A 20,395-nucleotide genomic window follows, 5' to 3' on the forward strand; every position below is an offset into this window, starting at 1 on the left:
TTACACTCTTTTATGCAAAACATTTAAAATAATTATTCTAACCTCGTATTTTCTTTTTGTAGCCTTATATTTTTACAGATCCACCTGCCATAAGAGTTGCTCATGGAAGACTTTTCTCAGAAGTTGTATGTTTTTTCCAACATGTGACACATACTGTGAGACTGTATAAAGTCCAGGGTAAGAGTTGTGGAATTCTGTCTCTCTCAGCAGTTATTTTTCATCAGTACAGTCTTGGATCCTACCTGCATTTTTAATGTCTGAGTGAACTTCTGAACTAGTACAGAATTTGTCAGACTAAAGTATTTACCGGGTCCAGTGCACCGTGATCCCTTTCTGAACATCATACTGGTCATTAAGCTGACATGATTAAGCTCAACAGATTTACTGGAGGTACCTCTCATTATTAGGAAATGTTATAGTATAAATTACCTACAAGGGGATCCTTAACTTTACTTGATCATCTGAATGCTGTAGGTAGCTGTAAATTACAAAAATGAGAAGAAAAATTTTAGAAATATCTTTGAGATTATGTAGAAACGTATTTTCTTTCATAGCCTCAAACTTATTTGAGGTACAACAATATCTTCTCTGAAGTTATAAAGAATGTAAGGTTATTTGGGTAGTGGTAGTAATAGTGAAGTCTGGTTTACTCCACAACTATAGGCATACTTTAGTTATTGCGAGCTTCCTCTTTATGTCCTTTCACTGATGGAAGAGCTTGTGATGGAATAGGCTGTGTCTGTTAAGAGGCACCAGGACTGAACACAGGCTTATTGACTCTAAGGATGTAAATTCTTATCAGTTTTCCTTGCTTTTCCTTTGGTATGGCTTTCATTTTTTATTTCTCCACTGTTCACTACCGATTTCCAAGAAAATGTGGGTAAAACAGTAACTTTGGAAGCTCTGTACTCTTCCAAACTTGATGATTAAATTGACCAGTGAAAAATGTAAAAGAGGGAGGAAATCATGGTGCAGTTGCATAAAGTTGTTTTCCCATAGAAACTTGACTTAAAATGCTTGATTGTATCTTTTTGTAATTGAAGTAGGAAACAGATTTTCAGTTGTTCATCTATTTGTATTTCCAAAAAGTTATAGTAAATACAGCAACATTGGCTATAATTTTCAGCACTTGAAAGAATTTAAACATGTTTGTGTCAGCATTACTTTTACTGTAGGTGTCAAAATTGTTTTCATGGTTTTTAAAATTTTCATGCATTGAATTATTTTTTTAAACACCTTCAAAAACAAATAATGGAGCTATAAATATTTTGAAAGTCTTCCTTGCCATTTTCTGTATTCCTTTTAGGTTTAAAATATAATACTGTCAACAATACCTACTTTACAGTTGCACAGAACTGATGTTTGATTTTTTTTTTTTTTTTTTTTTTTTTGTTGTAATTTTTTTTTCTTTAGAACTAAAATGGATTTGGATGCCAAATTTTTTTATGTAAGTGTATGCTTCAAAGTTTGAAGTTGCTAGTTTTTCCCATCTGCCATATAGTGATCAGAATTCCATTGCCAGCTCATCTGATACTGTAATACTAAATCAAAATCTAGATCATGTTACTTATGAAAATAAAGCAAGATATTGTATATTAATTTGTTGTCGAAGATCCTAAGGAAACATGCTTATATTCAACACATTATTTTGTGTGACCAATATGTAAAATGGGCTTAGAGGGAAAAAAGGTACCTTGAGGTCAAGATGTACTATGTTGCCAAAAAGATAAAAAGAAGGTTACTTTGGTCTCTGGGTTTCAGTAAATTAAACTTCTTAGCAAGGAGGGAACTTATATAAGGAAGTTGTTTGTTGTATTGAAGAGGAGGGAAAAAACCTGAAGAAAGCCTGAAAAGTTTCTCTTTTGGTTAGGGTGAGGTTGTTTGGTTTTTTTTAAATGGATTTTTTTTGCAATACTCCCATTACTTTGTCAGTAAGTGTCTACCAGTAGTATTTTACTCATATTTCACAGTTCACAGAAAGAGTTGTTAGTGAAAATTGCTTGCTTACCAGTAAACATAAGTTTACCTGTCATTTTTAGTGTGCTATGTTTGGTTATTTTTTTTTTTAAATTTCCTTTGAATGGTTTTTAATTCATCACACTGTTTCAATACTTACATCATTACCTATCCAGTCATCGTGGTGAAATTCTGTACTATGTTCCCAGCTTTTACACAGAAAAATGATGCAAGTGTTTTTGTATATTTTTTTTTTCTCTGTTAACTTTTATGTTACATTTTTTATTTTTATTTCTTCTTGTGAAATGGCCTTTTTCAAACTCTCAAAAATTGATGACTTTGCATCGTTTTGCTGAGGTCGGTTTCCTGGGCTTTGTAAGGGAAGTTATTTATATAGCGTTGCTTCAATTAACGTATCTTGAAGTCTTACTAGGTATGTAGAGTAAGAAAGCATGTGGAGAGAAATAAATATGTGTATGTGTATACATACAGTATGTTTTTAAATAAAGACCTGATATTCCCATTGTAACCTACCTTCTTGCCAGGGGATGGGAAGCCTGATCATGTGGCTAATCCAGCTACTGGACAACAACTTATGAGTCCTATAGTTTCTTCAGCAATTTTTATACAGCACTGCTTTTTCCACTTTTGGCTTTAATTCTGTTTATTTTGAGCAAAAAATATTCCAGCTTGACAACTCTGTTCAGTAATTGACCAATTTTTAACTTCTGCTTCCATTGGCATCTGGTTTTGATATCATCATGATTTTCACAAAATCACAGAATGTTAGGGATTGGAAGGGACCTCGAAAGATTATGTAGTCCAATCCCCCCAGCGGAGCAGGAACACCTAGATGAGGTTACACAGGAATGTGTCCAGGCAGGTTTTGAATGTCTCCAGAGAAGGAGACTCCACAACCCCCCTGGGCAGCCTGTTCCAGTGCTCTGTCACCCTCACTGAGAAGAAGTTTCTTCTCAAATATAAGTGGAACCTCCTGTGTTTCAGTTTGCACCCATTATCCCTTGTCTTACTATTGGTTGTCACCGAGAAGAGCCTGGCTTCATCCTTGTGACACTCACCCTTTATATATTTATAAACATTAATGAGGTCACCCCTCAGTCTCCTCTTCTCCAAGCTAAAGAGACCCAACTCCCTCAGCCTTTCCTCATAAGGGAGATTCTCCACTCCCTTCATCATCTTTCTGACTCTGTGCTGGACCCTCTCCAGCAGTTCCCTGTCCTTCTTGAACTGAGGGCCCCAGAACTGCACACAATATTCCAGATGCAGTCTCACCATGGCAGAGTAGAGGGGCAGGAGAACCTCTCTGGACCTACTGACCACCCCCCTTTTAATACACCTCAGGATGCCATTGGCCTTCCTGGCCACAAGGGCACCGTACTGGCTCATGGTCATCCTGCTGTCCACCAGGACCCCCAGGTCCCTTTTCCCTACACTGCTTTCTAATAGGTCATTCCCCAGCCTGTACTGGAACCTGGGGTTGTTCCTGCCCAGATGCAGGACTCTACACATGCCCTTGTTATATTTTGTTAATCTTTTTATCAGAAGCTTCTTATGTTTCATTATCTTCATCATTGTATTTTTGTATTATCTCAAATTATGCAGTAGAAAAGAGCATAGAGTAATTAATCGTCTGGTCATTTTAAAATTGTAAACTAAAATACTGTATCATTGTTCAATGTACTCATGCTTGAATAGCCCTACTTCAAAATAGTCAGAAAATCTCTGACTAAGGGTATCAAAAGTGGAGTGTGTAGATGCATTTTTTTCAGAACAGACCTGGTAAAATAGAAGTAATTACATGAATTTAATGTGTTTGATTTACAAGCATAGTATATTAGTCATTTGTAAATGTTAACACTTTAACAGTTGCTGGCACTGCTGTGAGTGGCATTCAGATTTTTAAAAAGATGTGGAAACAAATGAAGAGCTTGACATCCTCCTCCTTCAGATGACAGAATCGCAAACCTGACTGCATTTTGTGTACTAAATAATAGCATAAAAATTGAAGCAAGTGATGCTTTCAGCGTTCCATTGTGTAAAAGTTCAGAGTTTTTGTTTTAGAATTTGACAAAGTAAAGACCTTAAGGAAACCATTCCAACATATATACTCTCAAACAGGACTGCTAAAAAAATTTGAGACCTAAGTGTGTAGAAGGAAAAGAGGTTTTTCTAGCCTCTGTGTGCTTAGAAATGTAGGAATTTTACTGAAAGATACTGTATCATTCTGCACAAGATTTTACAGTTCAGGAGCCCAAGCTGACAAGAGCGCCTCTGGGTCGTGTAAGTTGACATACAGTGAACTGTTGGAAAAAAAAGTAGTTAGTGTCGAAGATTTTAAAATACTGTCTTCAGGTTTTAAAGGACTGAGTTGGTTAATCAGTCCCTCAGTTTCTACCGTCTTCTGTTTACAATCCATCAGACAAGCACATTGTAATTTCACCTGACTACAAGGAGATATTTCATTTCTCTGTTCTGCTTGGTGGAATTCTTTTCAGAATTATTAGTCCCATTAGACTACAAAAAGAGTAGAAGTGATCATGCTGAATGATGGTATGATTTCATTCCAAACTGTGTCTTGAACTGTTTGAAAAGGCCAGGTTATTACTAAAGTTATTTAAATTTCAGTGCGAGGCACTGTAGAAAGAAATCTCACTGAACATCTATCAGCATTTTCAAATACTTAATCCTTCTTTTAATAAATAGGCATCTTGTGACCTGGTTGTGGTCAAATCAATGTGCAGTTTTTTAATTCACTGTCCTTAAGGAAGGTTCTCTCTGTTTTGGTTAAAGCAGCTGACAGGTTTCCTGCTTAGTGGAACAATTGCTGTCAAGCTGGTAACTTCATTCTTGTTTGTGAATGGTGACAACCACCTAAGAGTGAAGGGGAGAAGTGGATGGCTGGGTCTTGCTACAGCATATTAGCTGCTGCTAAAGACAGCACTTAATAGTTGTGTGCTGTTTCCTACTGATTTACTGGAACTCACACTGTTTCTTATCATTAATTCCTTCTGTTCTACTTCAATGAGGGTTTCAAACTGTCTGTTCAAGGAATACTGAATTAGAAATACTGTTATAGCATATAGTACATAACTGAACTGGTTTCAAATATCTGCTTAAATATAACAGAAAGGGAAATCTAGGGGGAGAAGCATAGTCATTCTTATATATTTGGCAATTCTTTTTAAAAATTGAGATATTTTTAAATGCATCTTTTTCCTGTAGGTTTGGAAGGCCAGTCTCTTCAAGTTTCCAATATTGTGGATATTAGAGGAGAATATAATCGTGAGCTTGCAATGAGAATTTCATCTGACATAAACAGTCAAAATAGATTCTATACTGATCTTAATGGATATCAGGTAATTATTGTCTATAAATTATAAATGCCTAGGGTCTCAGTTTTTAACTCTTAATACTTCTGATTTTAAAGAGTTTGAGTCATATTAATCGGACTCTCATTCTAAAGTCCACTAACGATTTAAAAGGAGAAAAGCTTTAAAAATGTATCGATTACAAAATTTGATTTATACCAGATCAAGCAGCAACTGTTTCCTTTCAAGGAGATTGTTAACTATCCTTTTGTGTCCTTTTTAACATAATACTTGTAATACAGAAAGTTATGACAAGCCACCATGTAGTTGCTTTTATATCTGCATGCCTTGCCTCCCCTCCACTTTGTATATTTAACTAGAGCCCTTTGAGTAGCATAGCATCACATGTATATAAGGTCCAGCAACTCAGACCTAGAGAACAACTGCTTGTTGCTGTGGTGAAAATAAGTGATGTATTTTTCCAGTGTAATAACTTGTTTTATTGGTGATGCATCTGATGAAATATAGTGTGACTATTTTTGTAACTTAGACTCTGCAGGAGACAGAAAAGCAAGTTTTTCTTACCTTCCTCCCTTGCTGCAAATAGTTTTTCAAATTCCTTGAAAACCATACCTGCTGAATAAGAGGCTACTGTTTTTTTCAGTCAGTGTGTAGGACTGCTTTTTGCTGGAGACACTGAGCTTAATATTTAAACATGAAAATAATTGTAAGACTAGTACTCATTTGTCATGTACCATTCAAGAATTGCACTTGCACTTTAATAAATTCCCATCATAAATGAACAGTTCTTTTTCTGCTACCTTAAATCTATTCACCGCTTGCTCTCTAGAGGAGAAAAAAAGTGTATTTCGTTCTATAACTGTGATTATTCCTTTTTTTAGGTTCCCTTGATGAATCTTTCAGGCTTTTAAAATATTCTTTGATCTAAAAGTACATTGAAGTTATCATTTCCAAAGTGTTTAATTTCAGCCACAAATCTCCAAAAAGCTAAATAATACAGTTGAGTGAATGCTTTGGTGCCAGTTGTGCTTCTAAAGCACAACAGATAAATATCTGAAATGGTCTTTGAAATTTAAATGCATAAAAATAACATATTTTATTGAAGTTCCTGTTCATATTGCAGATCCAGCCCAGACTGACGATGAGTAAATTGCCTCTTCAAGCGAATATCTATCCTATGACTACAATGGCTTATATCCAAGATGCTGGTGTTCGTTTGACACTTCATTCAGCTCAGTCCCTAGGTGTTGCAAGCTTGAAAAATGGTAAGTTTAAGGTTAAAGATATTATAAAGGCTTATCTTTCATGATTGTCTGAAATAGTTCGCTCAGAGGTTGCCATACCTACTAGTGTTTGAAGGGGAGAAATAAATTTCTCCAACTCTGACAAGTTTTAGCATGTATCCATAAGGGAGGAGATAGAGGTTGTTCCCACATGAGATCCTGTCATCTTCAGTGGAAGATCAGTCTCAGACTAGAGACAGAGCAAAGAGATTACAAAAAAAGATAAAATGAACAATAAATTGTCAGAAACAGGTATTTTTCACCTAAGAACTCTGATGGAATTCAAGTAGTAAACAACAAAACTAAGAAGTTCTCTTTTGTACTGGTCTGATAGCAGAGGGTTTGAGATGGATAACATAATGGTGATCATGTTTTTTGATTTGTTTACTTTAGGGTAGAAAGCACTAGTCTTAAGGGATACACAGTATAGTCTAACATCCCCATCAAGTAAAACAATAGCAGCTTTTTTGAAGACCAGAATTAGCGAAATAAACTATAAAAATGACCCCAGATAAGAACCAACATACTTCTGCAGCAAAATCGTACCTCACAGATTTGATGAAGTACTTTGAGCTGATGAATATGTTGACAAGAAAAATCAATTCAAATTAAGAATTCCAAAAGTGTTGTCCCTCTCGGCAGAGAAGGCTATGATGAATGGCCTGGGAGAGATGGAAACAGAGGTCATTTTTTCAGTCTCTACTGCTACCAGAATGAGGAGGCATTCAAAAAAGACTAGCAAGCAGTGGGCAAAATAAGGTATATAAATAATAATTTAAGTTGTATAATTCCTTGCTGTAATATGAGTTTTCAATTTACATGGTTTTGAAAAACAACAGAGTGAACGTTTAAAACAGAACAAAACATCAGAACCTATACCAAACCCTACTTCCCAGTTTCTTTTCAGAAAAAAAATGTGATATTAATGTCTATTCTGACAAAAGGTGAATATTGTACTAGATTGACAGCAGTATTAGCAAACCTCATTTGCTTTAGGGCAAAGAGTTAAAACTGGCCTATAGACCAATGCATTAATAAAGCTTTAGTAGAAAATATTAGCCTTTTGTTCCAAAACCACCTGATACAAGACCTAAAATACATTTTTTCATGCCTTTTATTGCTAGAAATTCCCTTTGGCCTGACCTTGTAAATGAACTTGACACCACCAGATGTTCGTAGACACTTCTCACATAGGTATTGGAGACTAAGTTAGTGCACAGAAGCTCCATTACTTTGTAGTATTTACGATTTAACAATTCTAGTCTCTGCATCACAGAATAATGAAACATCTCAGTCCACAGGGAGCCCCACTTTGTCTTCAAGTTAGGGAAGATAAGGCTAGTGCTGTTTGCCATATTGCAGTTAAATGTCAGGCAACAATATCAGAACAAAAATGATGCTGAAAGTTGTGTGACTGCTGACACTTCTTTTGAAGGCCCTTCAGGATCTCACAGGGATCCTGGAAGAAAATTCAAAAACATTACAGTTTAGGCAAGTGCCTTCAGCAGCTGTGTATCTGTGTGTCTAAGACTGTGTCTCAAGGCATAACCCGCAATCTGAGATGTATATAAGCAGCTGATTATTTGTTGCTTCTCTTTCTTGAATTAGAGACAGGTTCCTTACTATGGAGTGGCTAGTGAACTCTCATGCTGTCAGATGATCTCAGCACCATGGAGTAGGATTTCTGACTGTATTGTCATCAGTCTTCAACAACAGCTTCTCAGAGACTCGATAACTCACAACTTTATTCCTACTTTCTACTGCTCTTCCCATTGGTGGGATTGAATGCATAATCATTTTTAATGTTAGATGCTGAACGTCCTCCACCTTATAAGTTCCATCCAGTACTACTGTAATTGATTACTTAGTGAATTGTCCTTCAAGCCACAAGGAAGACTTCCAGATAGATAAGATGCACCACTGTCATTTAGAGGCGAACTTCCCTGCAGCCTGATGGGTAAATAGAAGGGATCACTTATGTCCTGATGCAATATGTTTACACCATTTTTAAGCCAGACATTTCACTAAAACAGTCTTTTTTAATCTTTCACCTACTTTTGAAATGTTTTTTTAATCTCTGACTTGTGCAGCACTAATCGTTTGTATTTGCTGTTCACAATCATGTTAAGAATGATAAAGCTTTATTTTGCCAGCCTTCATTATCCTCATTTCTTAATGAATGTTGAAAATGTGGTTAGGTAGTTTTGGATCTAGATCTTCTGTTTTCTTTGAAAACTTTGACCAAAATTTATCATAGGTTTGTCCTTCTTACTGCGGTTGCAGGTTTTTTCAGAGACTTATACATGTCTGTTAGCCCATGTTTGTACAACAATCCACAAAGACCATCAGTTTGAGGTGCAGTCCTAGCCTTCTACCTTATTTCAAAATGGTAGTTTGTTTCATTGCCAACTGACTTCTGTCACAAAATCTGTTTTTTCTTGAGGGAAGGGAAGAACAAATATTCAGAAAAATTGAATAAGTATTTGTAGGACAATAAAGAAGTGTAAAAGAGGCTCCCTTGCTAAGCAGCATTTTCTAGTAGTTTAAATTGTGCATTTCTTATTTAGGAAACAACTACTTCACTCTTCCAGTTTTATACAGGAAACAAGTAAAATCGTTGAAAGATTCGGTATGTAAAAACTGTAACAGTCTTCTTTACATGCCCTGAACTGGTTTCCCTGTGTGGAGATATAAACTTGAAATGACATAAACTTCATCTTCCATAAGATTATTTATGATTTAACAGCGTGCTTAAAGAGGTATGAATGGCAATGCTGCAATTCAGTATAAACTCAGAACTTCATACTCAGTGTCCATGTTGTACAAAGTTATTTCCTGCTCCCACAAGGGAAAATACTGTTGCAAAAAGAAGTGATGGTGAGTATTTATGTATTCATATTACCTACCTGTTTTTCTTTCTGCCTCCAACTATGAAACAAATATTTGGGAAGTGCACTCTTTTATGGAGTATAAGATGAAGACACAGTTCTTCAAAAGAAAGCCTCTCCATATGGCTTCAACTACTTCGGGTGATTCTTTTCTTTGTTGCTTGATGTGTCAAGTATCCTTGTTACAAATAACAGTTAACAGTAACAATTTTACCTTAAAACTTTGTAGGACTTTGTGCTGAAAGGCTGGTAAAAATTTTTGGAAGGTTAGAAACAGCCAAAGCCCAAAGGTGTGAACTGTTTTCTTAATCAGTCCAAACAGTATTGACCTGCTATTACTCTTCCATATGCAAGAGAAAAAAAATGAATCTTTAAGTTATATTTCAAGGTATTTTTCTTATGTGTAATAGGACCTTTACATATTCGTGTTACCTATATGATCATTGTATTGCTCTTTCAGGTCAGTTGGAAGTGATCATGGATCGTCGACTTATGCAGGATGACAACCGTGGCCTTGGACAAGGTGTGCAAGATAACAAGATTACAGCTAATGTCTTCCGACTTCTGCTGGAAAGAAGACATGGAGCAGATGTGGTAGGATTCACTGTCTGTATTTTTCTGTCTAATTAAGATATAAATATTTATTTCTGTTGCAGCAGCAGTAAACTCGCTAAAGAAATCATTCCATGAGCAGTAGAAGTAAGGAAACTACCTTCCAAGGGAGTTTTGTCAGCTTGCCTGCGTATTCTCACTTTAAAGCCTTCATCTTTCACTATTCCTCACACAAATACTTGCAGTGGCATCTTGCACTTCAACACATGACTTGGGGTACTGTTGTGGAAGAAGTCTCTTCTTTTTAATTTCTATTTCTCTTTTTTTTTTTTTTTTTTTTTTTTTTTAATTGAGGAAGCTTTTGAAACTTTTTTACATCTTAACAAGTTTAACTGAAACTGGACAAAGGTTGACAAATTATTGCAGATGAATGCGTGGAAGGAGAAAATATAAATCTCATTTTCATAGGAAATAAGATTCAAGTGGAAATATTTAGATGGCAGACATATAAACCTTCTCACTTCATTGTGTTTCTGGGAAAGTTGAGACCCTTTTGTTGTAAGGGGATTTTATACATCTCAGTTCACCTTTTTCTGTATTAGTCCTTTGAATAACTCTTCAGTTTTCTTGCAGTTCTTCGCTTTTTCTTTTTTTTTTTCTAGCATTTTTCAGCAGGTCAAAATAAGTACATCTTCATACTAAGGCAGTAGAAGCATGATGACAGCACTGAGTATATTTTGGAATCGTCACATAGCTAAGGATGAGAACTTGTATACAGAGCTGAATATCCAGATAAATTTGAATTCTGGTTTATAATGGATATCATGAACCACTGTGAGAGTATGATAATATCAAGCTTATAGCTAATTTCCACCACGTAATGACTGTCAGTGTTTTTTTCCAAGTTGTACATGCCATTATGATTTTATAGTTTCTCATGCTATTTAACACAAGCAGCATATTAACTGCATTTAGCAGTACAGTGTGCAAATATCTGAGCTAACTTGAAAGAAGCTAACTTGAGTTCTGCAGCAGTCTAGCTTTGACAACAATGAGCAGTGCAGAGGTTAATCTACCTTTGCAAGAAGAAACCTGCAGAGAGATCTATACTACCACAGAAAACTTTAGTACCCGGTGTAACTGGTGTTATATTAAATTAGAATGTGAAGCAGGTAAGAAAGAATTATTGGACATGGAAATCTATGTTTACATGAACAAATAATTTGAAACAACAAGAGCAGAAAAAATCAGGTAGTGCCATGGCACTTGCATTGACACTTCTGTACAGTTCTGGTATTTTCCATAGAATCATAAAATAACTCACTAAAAGTATCTCTGGAAGTCTTCTGGAAGTCTTCTAGTCCAGTCCCTGCTCAGAGCAGGTCTATTTTTGTATCAGAGTAGACTTAAAAACTGTCAAGAGCATTAGTCATGTGTTCAGACCATAATGGATATGTGAAGGGTTAGAGCATGTTTGGTGCATACCTCCAGAAAAGCTTCTTAGTTACTTCATTCTAAAAGAAAACCAGTCCATGCACACTGAGACTCCTCTGCAAACTAGCACAGTACCTGGTTAAGTGGGGTTGGCTGTTAGTTTAATTTCAGAATTTTGTTTCAAACCAAAACACTCCTTTGGAAAATAGTTTGAGATTAGCTCCGTTACAACAAAGGCAGCCTAAAAAATCTCTGCGTTTAACTTGCTAGTGAAACATTTACCTGTGTCTTTGCATACATTTACCAGTTTGTTTGAGATACCAGTCAGACATCAGGTCAATAGAATAATAATATATTTCCCTTTTCATATTAAAATCCTCCTTTCTTCCATTTAAAAGGTTCTGTGCAAGTTGCTGAGAATCTTTCAAAGCTGAAGGGACAGTTACATGCTATGATCAAAAATCTTTGAGATGTTTTGGGTACTTTGTGTACTTGCAGCATCTACCTTCCTTCCCCATGACCTTTACTGCTGAGCTTATAATGGTTTTACATAGCTGCATTGAAGGTGCAGTTCATTCTTATGCACACTTGGAGGGGCTTGAAAGGAAGGGGGATCAAGGCTATGGGGGTGTGGGCACAATCAAAGAGATGCTGTTGGCCCAACTGATACAGTGTGCACAGCATCAAGGAACCAAACAAGATGTTTGAAAGACACATTATGTTTTTGGTGTTATATCTGGAACTCTCCTTTGCTATATTAACAGTGTTCTAGCATTTTGTTTTTCAAGATTTGTCTGAACATCTGCTTCATGTAACTGTTTCAGATGCATTAAAGTAATGAGGGATATCAGTCCCCTTTCTTTTTGTTTTGTTACATGTACAAACATATTTTTCTAGTGCGGTATTACTCAGTGGTTGTTACAATAGTTTAAAAACAGCCTGTCAAAAAAATTATGAAGAAATTATGTGCAGGTTATATATGTAATTGGCTGCAGTGTGACTCATACACTGACCCTAATTTTGTTGTCAAGCTCTATTTTGTTATTGACTTGAGGAACCATGGAAGGTACAGGAGGAGAGAGTTTTGATCACTTGGCATGTTTGCCAGTACAAACTTTTCCTAAAGTATATTTCAAAATATTTCATTCTGTCTTTTCTCAAAAGCAGTTCTAAAGAACAGGATTTTTTCTGCTGTTCAGAAAACTTCCCCATAAAAGGAGGGTATGTGAAGTGTGGGATGAGCAATTCTTTAAAATTAATTAAAATAAATGTGGATCACTTCAGTGTAATTGCTATGTAGTTTTTTGGTTGTGTCAATATCAGCTAAAAGTTTCTTTTAATTTACGTCTCCAAAATACTTCCCCAACCCCACCCTGAACAGTGTATTTTAATGGCAGAGTCAAACCACATGAATGTCCTGAAGCATAAGACTGACTTGTCCAGTAGGTAGGTAGAATTCTTAATAATTGCTGGCATACTCAGGTAGCCTGTATTATACTAAGTCCCTAATCCTAATGTTATCTGGTTTTTGTCTCTTGAATTCTATCTCATCTAGCCAGTAGTAACTACTCAGGCCGGTATTGCCACTGTGCAAAAGACTTCAGATTGATGTGTTTTGCTGAAGTTTTTTACTATATTTTTTCCCAGTCTGTGTACTCCAAAAGGTGTATTAGACATGACAATATTGTTCAGTAAGTAAGCTATCTATGTAGTAAGAGCTGGGCAGATCTCATTTGATTTTTCATTATACTCACCTGAGTTATTGACAACTGTGTCCCTTAGACCTCTGTTGGTGCTCTTACTGTGTTTTGATACAATTTCTATATACGTATATATTTCTATATACATATTTTTCTTCTCCTAACTAATTCTCCTGTGTTCATTTTGTCCTTGAAAGCATTTTTGGGCTCTACATATCTTTTTGACTTCTCTTCTAATATTAATTCTCCTTTTTCCTCAGGTTGCTAAGCAAGAATGGAATGCATTTAATTTTCAAATTGAAGGTCTTATTATTTAGCTGAGAATGAAACTAAGTACAGTTATCAATACTTGCGTGTCAAAACACTACATGTTTACTTTTTAAAATATAGACTCGTTACATTTATTGTAAGTTTTCTTTAAAAAAGGCATTAATACTTTTTTTACTTTCTGGGCCTCAGTGTGTTATATTAGTATAAGAATATAAATGAAAAAGCATTTACAGGAAGTTGTGATATATTTATTTTATCAAGGACATAGCTGGAGGAAAGATACCATGCCAGGCACACACTTTCTCCTTCACATTCCTATTTCATACCTTGCTTTGACTTGCGTAATTTATATAACTGGATTTATAGCCTAGTCTCAAACAGAGAGCCAGGATTCAATGGCTTAAATAGCTTCTATGGTTTGGCAGAGCTTGTTTAGAGAAACAATGATAAAGGCAGTTAATAAAATAACAAATATGTGGCAGTGAGATAATCAAACGCATTTTCTTCCACCATATACAACTACTCTTTTTTTTGTGTGAAATATCTGTCAGTATCCACTTTCTCTGGAAAGATATGCTTGGTGATATAGCCATTTATGTCTGATTATTGAGCTGCATTTGCCAGTTACTGGGTCTGCATATTTATAATGCATGCGTACCTTGAATGTAGTAGCTATATACTATACTGTGCACTGTTATGCTATGTGTAAACACATCTTAACAACCATAGTCAACTTGTTATTTCAAAAAAGCAGAAACTCAACATTGGCTTAACAACTGACATTTAGAAGCATTTTCAAACCCATGTTTGACAACTTCAGATATTCTGGTTTCGTTTTTGGTTATGACTGCCATAGTGAACTCCTCAAATATATAAAAAATCTTGAACTTGAAATTTCTGGGCATTTATGGTGGCTACAGAAGACAAAAGAAAAAAAAAAAAATCTCTATCTCCCTCTTGCACAGAACACAGTGCATCTTTGGAGTATTGCTACAGATATTTAGTAAGGAAGGTACACTTATTTCTTGTTTGATTTGAAAAGGGATTCAGGTATGTGTTAGCTCTTACAGCTTTGCTTAAAACAATACATTTAAATTATTATTACTGCTACTACTGTATAGATGATACTGTATTTATTATGCTGGAAGTTTGTGTCTGCTGCTCAGATTTAGCTACAGATACTATCTGTTTTCAGGCAAGCATTGTCCTTATTTTTATGCTAGAGCACCTTACGGCTTCATTTCTTTCAAATACTTGATTTTTTCTTGACACTGTGACAAAGATGTGTTGCAGAAAGATTCTAAATAAAGATGGATTTGTCTCCAAGCTCCACTTACGTGGTGCTGTTTTTTTTTTTGCCTTCATTTATGTGTACCTGTCTGCCAACTCTGTTTAGAAAGAAATTATTTTACTTCAGTAGTATGCATAGTATTCAAGCTTGGTCTCTCCAATTTCAGCCCATGTAATTCACAGAATTGGGAGGGTAGACCTCTTTAGGGTCTTTTGAGAGCTTATTTGAGCTGGTGCAGTTTGAGGTCTTAAAGCTAAACCTTTCTGTATTACCACTTCTAGGAAGGCATGCTCATTCCTTCTGCAAGCTCTGCCAGTAGGGCAGAATCTTTCCTGAAGGAGGGAAGAAAGGCTGCAAGTCTGTCTGCTTCTTCTTCTTCTTGTATTCTCATGTGAAGTATCTCTCAAAAGTTATTCTCCTTGCACCTGGAACAAGCAGTTTTCATCAGCAGCAAGAACTTCATGTGAGCAGCAGACTTCCAAAGCAGATACCCTTTCTGAAGAACAAAAATGAGGAGATATAATTGTGTAGTTTCTGTCTTTATCATAGTTTTGTTTTTTTCTTGTTTTTGTTTGGTTTTGGATTGGGGTTTTTTTGTTTGTTTTTGTTTTCATCAAAGCAAAACTCCAGAAGATTTGTGGTCACTGTGTTCTGTCATCCTTGGGAACAAGATAAGCTCTTCCCAGTCAACAGGAAACAAAATCACCATGCCCCTTCCACAACTCTAGCATGGGTTGTTTATTTAGGCATTAAGCCCCTCCTTCTTCTCCCTGATCATTAGTGAACAATCTAAACACTGCAAGAAGAATTAGAAATAAAGTTAGTGGGAGAGGCTATAACTAAAGTATAAAATATTTCTGTTGTTGAGAAAAGCATGTGATGCTGTTTGTCTGCTTTTGTGATCCCTTTAGTCCAGCTATACTGATGGCTGCGTATTTGTCAACTTCGATAATTATGGTGATGTGCTTAGGTCATGGTGACCAGTTACTTTCTTTGCCATCTGCACTTTTCTGTAGACCAGTGAGCAGCTCTTATCCAAATGACCTGTTTATAGAACGTGATTGCTATTATGGCATCTGGTTAAAGATAACTAAATTAAATGCAAGGACCTAACAGTCACCGCAGGAGCAGTGATAGGTGAAAGAAGCGAAGTAATCTAATGAGGGAGGAGTGAACCACACTGAACTGGCTGATCCAGAGACCATGAAATGAAGAAGATTAGACTGCTCCTAGTGTGAAACCCAACAAGACAACTTGACAGAAGTCACTTGGTGCAGACTAAGGGTATTATTGCCTAAAGAGGTCCAGGATTTAAAATAATTTGAAAAAGAGGGAGAATGGGAGAATTTCAGACCATTCTGGACCTTTTTTTTTTTTTTTTAACGAGGTTTCTTATGGGATATTCAGTGGAATGGACATAGGAGAGGAACGAGTATCGTCAAGGAGGAACAAGTGAGAAAAACTGGGGTAGGAGGGGCATAAAAGGGTCTGATTAAGTCCAGTGCTGAATCACAGAATGTTTGCAATTGGAAGGGACCTCCGGAGATCATTTAGTCCAACCCCCGTGTTAATGTAGGTCCACCTAGGGCAGGTTGTGCAGGATCATGCCCAGGTGGGTTTTGAATATCTCCAGAGAAAGAGGCCCCACAACCTTTCTTGGGAGCCTGTTCCAGTGCTCTGGCACCCTCAAAGAAGTTTCTCCTCAGATGGAACCACCTATGTTTAGTCTATGTCCCTTGCCCATTACTGTGTTGCTGGGCACCACTGAAAATAATCTGGCCCCATGCTCTTGACACCTGCCCTTATTTATAAGCACTGATCAGATCCTTTCTCTTCTTCAGGTGAAACAGACCCAGTTCTCTAAACCTTTCCTCTTCAGAAAGATACTTCTTACCCCTAATCATCTTCCTAGCCCTCTGCTGGACTCCCTTAAGTGGTTGTCTTTCTTGAACTGGGGAGCCCAGAACTGCACGCAGTAGTCCAGATATGGCCTCACCAGGGCGGAGTAGCAGGGGAGGAGAACCTCCCTTGACCTGCTGGTCACACTTTTCGTCGTGCACCCCAGGATACCATTGACCTTTTTGGCCAGGCAGGCGCATTGCTGACTAAAGGTTAACTTGTTGTCCATGAGGACTCCCAAGTACTTCTCTGCAGACATGCTCTTCAGCAGGCCAGCCCCAAACCTGTACTGGTGCCTGGAGTTATTCTTCCCCAGGTGCAGGACCCTACACTTGCCCTTGTTGAACTTCAGGTTCTTCTCTGCCCAGTCCTCCAGCCTGTCCAGGTCTCACTGAATGGCAGCACAGCCTTCTGATGTGTCAGCCCGTTCTCCTACTTTGGTATAATCAGCAAACTTGCTGAGTGTGCGCTCTGTACCTTCATCCAGGTCATTAGTTTCTCAGTTTAAACTCTTACCAAAAACCCTTTGAGTCTTTTCTTATCTTCTCCATCCTCTATTTATCAATAAAATAGCTCATTGCTGATAGAAGGGTACTTTTTCATATATGAGGCCATTCTTAGAACCTCTTGCAAACTTAAGTGTGGTTGGTTGGTTTGTTTTTCCTCAAAACAAAATGTTAATAATTATTCACCTTACTTTTGGTGACAAGGAAAGATCCTGTATGAGGATTTGTTGCATCTATTGCACAGTCATTCAAGGGATTGTATTTCAACGGACAGTTTTCAATTGGATAACTGTATAAAATGTGCTGTAAAGTAGTTTTAAAAGGCAGTATTTGCTTTGATCAGACCTCATTAGCACTCAGCTACATCAGTAGCATTCATCAGGATCTTGCCTGTATGTAATGTTTGTGAGGCTACCAGTGGAGCACCGTTCATACTTTGAGTGCTGTACACTGTCAACTGAAGTTGAGGAAATAATGCCACTTTTGAGAGAGCAAGTGGAGACTGTGGGACTGCATCTCCTGACTTAACACCAGCAGGGTACTGCTGAAAGCTGCCCACATACTGAATATGTGTATAATGTAATTGTTTTTCCAAATGCATTGTCCGTGCATGCAAACCCTTCCCATCTCTGTCTTTCCCCAGGGCCCTATGTAAATTTTGGATCTCTAGATTGAGAGGGGAAAGACGTACTGCAGTCCTTTCATGACTGGCATCTACCTAGGGGGGACTGGGATTTGAAGTGTCCTTTCTGGATCTTCTGTGGTAGTAGTCTTCACAGTGTTTGCAAACCCCTTTCTCCCTTGGTCTCCTGGCAGCTTTTAACACCTGCTGTACTCTTCACTCTCATTACTATTGTATAGATTCATGGAATGACTGCACTTCTTCTGTTGGTGCAGATGTGTGAATACAAGATAAAACCTCCACCTAAGCCTTAGTGCAGCTTTTCAGATTTTTCAAAGTGGGTAATGCTTAAGTTCTATGCTTATGCCTGTGATAAAACATCTAAACACAGTAGGAGCAAAAATGAGCCGTGTTGAATCAGCTCTGGTTCTAGCATTTGCCAGAATCCTTCAAGACTCTGTTTCTCTGGAATCCTCCATTATTTCCAGAATCTGATGCTGAACTATTCAACGTAATAAAAAAATCAAGGCTAACTGAGGAATTGGAGGAGTTAAGACTGATTAAGCATGCAGTAAACTGGCAAACGGAATTCAATGTAAATTAATGTAGTGAAGTGCATGGAGTAGCAATCCTCTACAAGTATTGACTCTAACATTTTGGGGGTGTAATTTGGGTTTCATAATAGATCTATAAAAATACTAGTCTCATTAATTAGTAGCTACCAAAGAGGCAAACAGTTTTACTCATTACTAAGAAAAGCACCAAGAATAAAACCGAAATTATGATCCTGCATCAGTTCAGCTCCGGCATATTTTCAATTGCTACACTGTCGGAAGTATTTAATGGTAAGGCAGATGTATAAATAAGTATGTATACAGGAACATGCACCCCAAACCAGGAATTACTGTTATGATTGTCAATTATAAACTGATAAATAATTCTCTCCTTTGCTTTAAGTATCTCCCATTTATTTTTTTATTTCCATCTTTTTAACCTATCAAAAAGTGCAAATTTAAGATATTAATGCTTAAGATACTGTTTAAAGTAAACTTTCTGCAAAGTTTTCACTAAAAATCACCTGTTCAACTATAAACAAACAAGTATTTATCTGATTAGGTATGTGAGGAAAAATATGAGCAAAACAGGTTTTCACACATTGCGCCTTTGCTGACATTCTGAAACAGAAATGATCTTTTTGAAGTTCCTTTGTTTTCTTTTCTGGCTTCTATGGAGATTTAACTAGCTGTTGACAATATGTAGGACTTAGTAATTTTAGGTTTGTAACATGGCTTCTGCAGCCCTGTAAAAGCACTGCAAACACAAAACTTGGGAAAGTATAAAACTTGTAAAATCTTGAGAGAGAGGAGTCACTTCAGTTCCTGCCAGCATTACATTGTAATAACACTGCTGAAAGATATCTTTTGCACTGTGGACCAAGAAAAATATGCTAGTTGTGATTTCTCCAAGCAAACAGTTTTAAGAAGTTAGATTTAAAAAGAAAGAGGGATAGAGGATACAAACTAGATGCATCCAATTACAGTAGACAAGAAACTTGGGACAGGCATTTTATGCAGAAAAAGAGGCCTGCAAAAGACTAGCTGGCTGTCAGTATTCAAGTAGATAATAGATAAGAGCAAAATGCTAAACTAGTAGCTAGTTTCTTTCTCTACACTACATTGTTTACACACCAGGAGCTAACACAGAAAACAGAGGAATGGTGTAATATGAGGTGTCTTTTAATGATTGTTTTGAAAGATGTACTAATGATTTGTAAAAACAACAAGTATACTTATTACTAGAAGAGAGTTAGTGGATGATCAGAGTTTCCAAAAGTGGTTAAATGGACAGTCTGTAAAATGTTTGTATTAAATTAATGGAATCAGATATAAAGTAAGTGGGTTTCAGAATTTAGACATGATGATATATGAACTTGAATTTACAAATATTTTCTCTTGTATTTTGCAGAATGAAGAGAAGGCATCAGTCAGTTTTCCCTCACTGCTGAGCCATATGACTTCTGCTTTCTTGAATCATCCTGTAATTCCAATGACAACTTATGCAGATTCAGGTGTCCCAGAGATGCTAAATACTTTTTCTCCACTCGTGTCGTCCATGCCTTGTGATATGCATATAGTCAATCTCAGGACAATCCAATCAAAGGTGAGGTCATACTACTATTTTTATGAACAAACATATCATATAGCTTATTATATAGCCTAATCAAATACTTCCTTCTAGGAAAGTAGTGGGGGGGAGGTGGTTTATATGGTGTAATAAACTGCAGTGTGATGACTAGTTTTTTGTTAATTCTGCAAGAACTTGTATCTGTTTGAGTAATGTGAAATACAGTAATTTATTTTTTCCCGACATAATAAAATTCATAGTGCATTATTCTGTCTCTGGAGGGGACAAATTTCAGTGCATTATTCTGTCTCTGGAGGGGACAAATTTCAGTGCATTTCCAAAGTTTAAGTGCAGAATGGTTCATATACTTCGATGTCTTCTGTATTAAGAATTAAATATAAGGTTGTTTGACTTTGTTCTGAGTCCAATAATTTGTGTTTTTAAGAAAGCTTGTAGTTTTAAACCCATCTGATTCCATTTGGAAGACTTAAAGAAAATGTACCATACCTTAATAATTCTG

The 20,395-nt window shown here is 36.6% G+C and overlaps 1 protein-coding gene across 2 annotated transcripts in view; it reads left to right on the forward strand.

Moving 5' to 3' along the window:
• Nucleotides 1–20,395, forward strand: part of MAN2A1 (mannosidase alpha class 2A member 1) — a 114,569-nt gene that overhangs the window by 86,295 nt on the left and 7,879 nt on the right. For both annotated transcript variants that reach the window (XM_065860343.2, XM_071802680.1), the window contains 5 exons: nt 63–177; nt 5,200–5,333; nt 6,430–6,571; nt 9,938–10,071; nt 19,717–19,911. In XM_065860343.2, the coding sequence (XP_065716415.1) occupies nt 63–177; nt 5,200–5,333; nt 6,430–6,571; nt 9,938–10,071; nt 19,717–19,911 (720 nt within the window). The remainder of the gene's footprint in view (nt 1–62; nt 178–5,199; nt 5,334–6,429; nt 6,572–9,937; nt 10,072–19,716; nt 19,912–20,395) is intronic.

The sequence above is a fragment of the Patagioenas fasciata genome, chromosome Z (assembly GCF_037038585.1).
Source record: "Patagioenas fasciata isolate bPatFas1 chromosome Z, bPatFas1.hap1, whole genome shotgun sequence".
NCBI lineage: Eukaryota > Metazoa > Chordata > Aves > Columbiformes > Columbidae > Patagioenas > Patagioenas fasciata.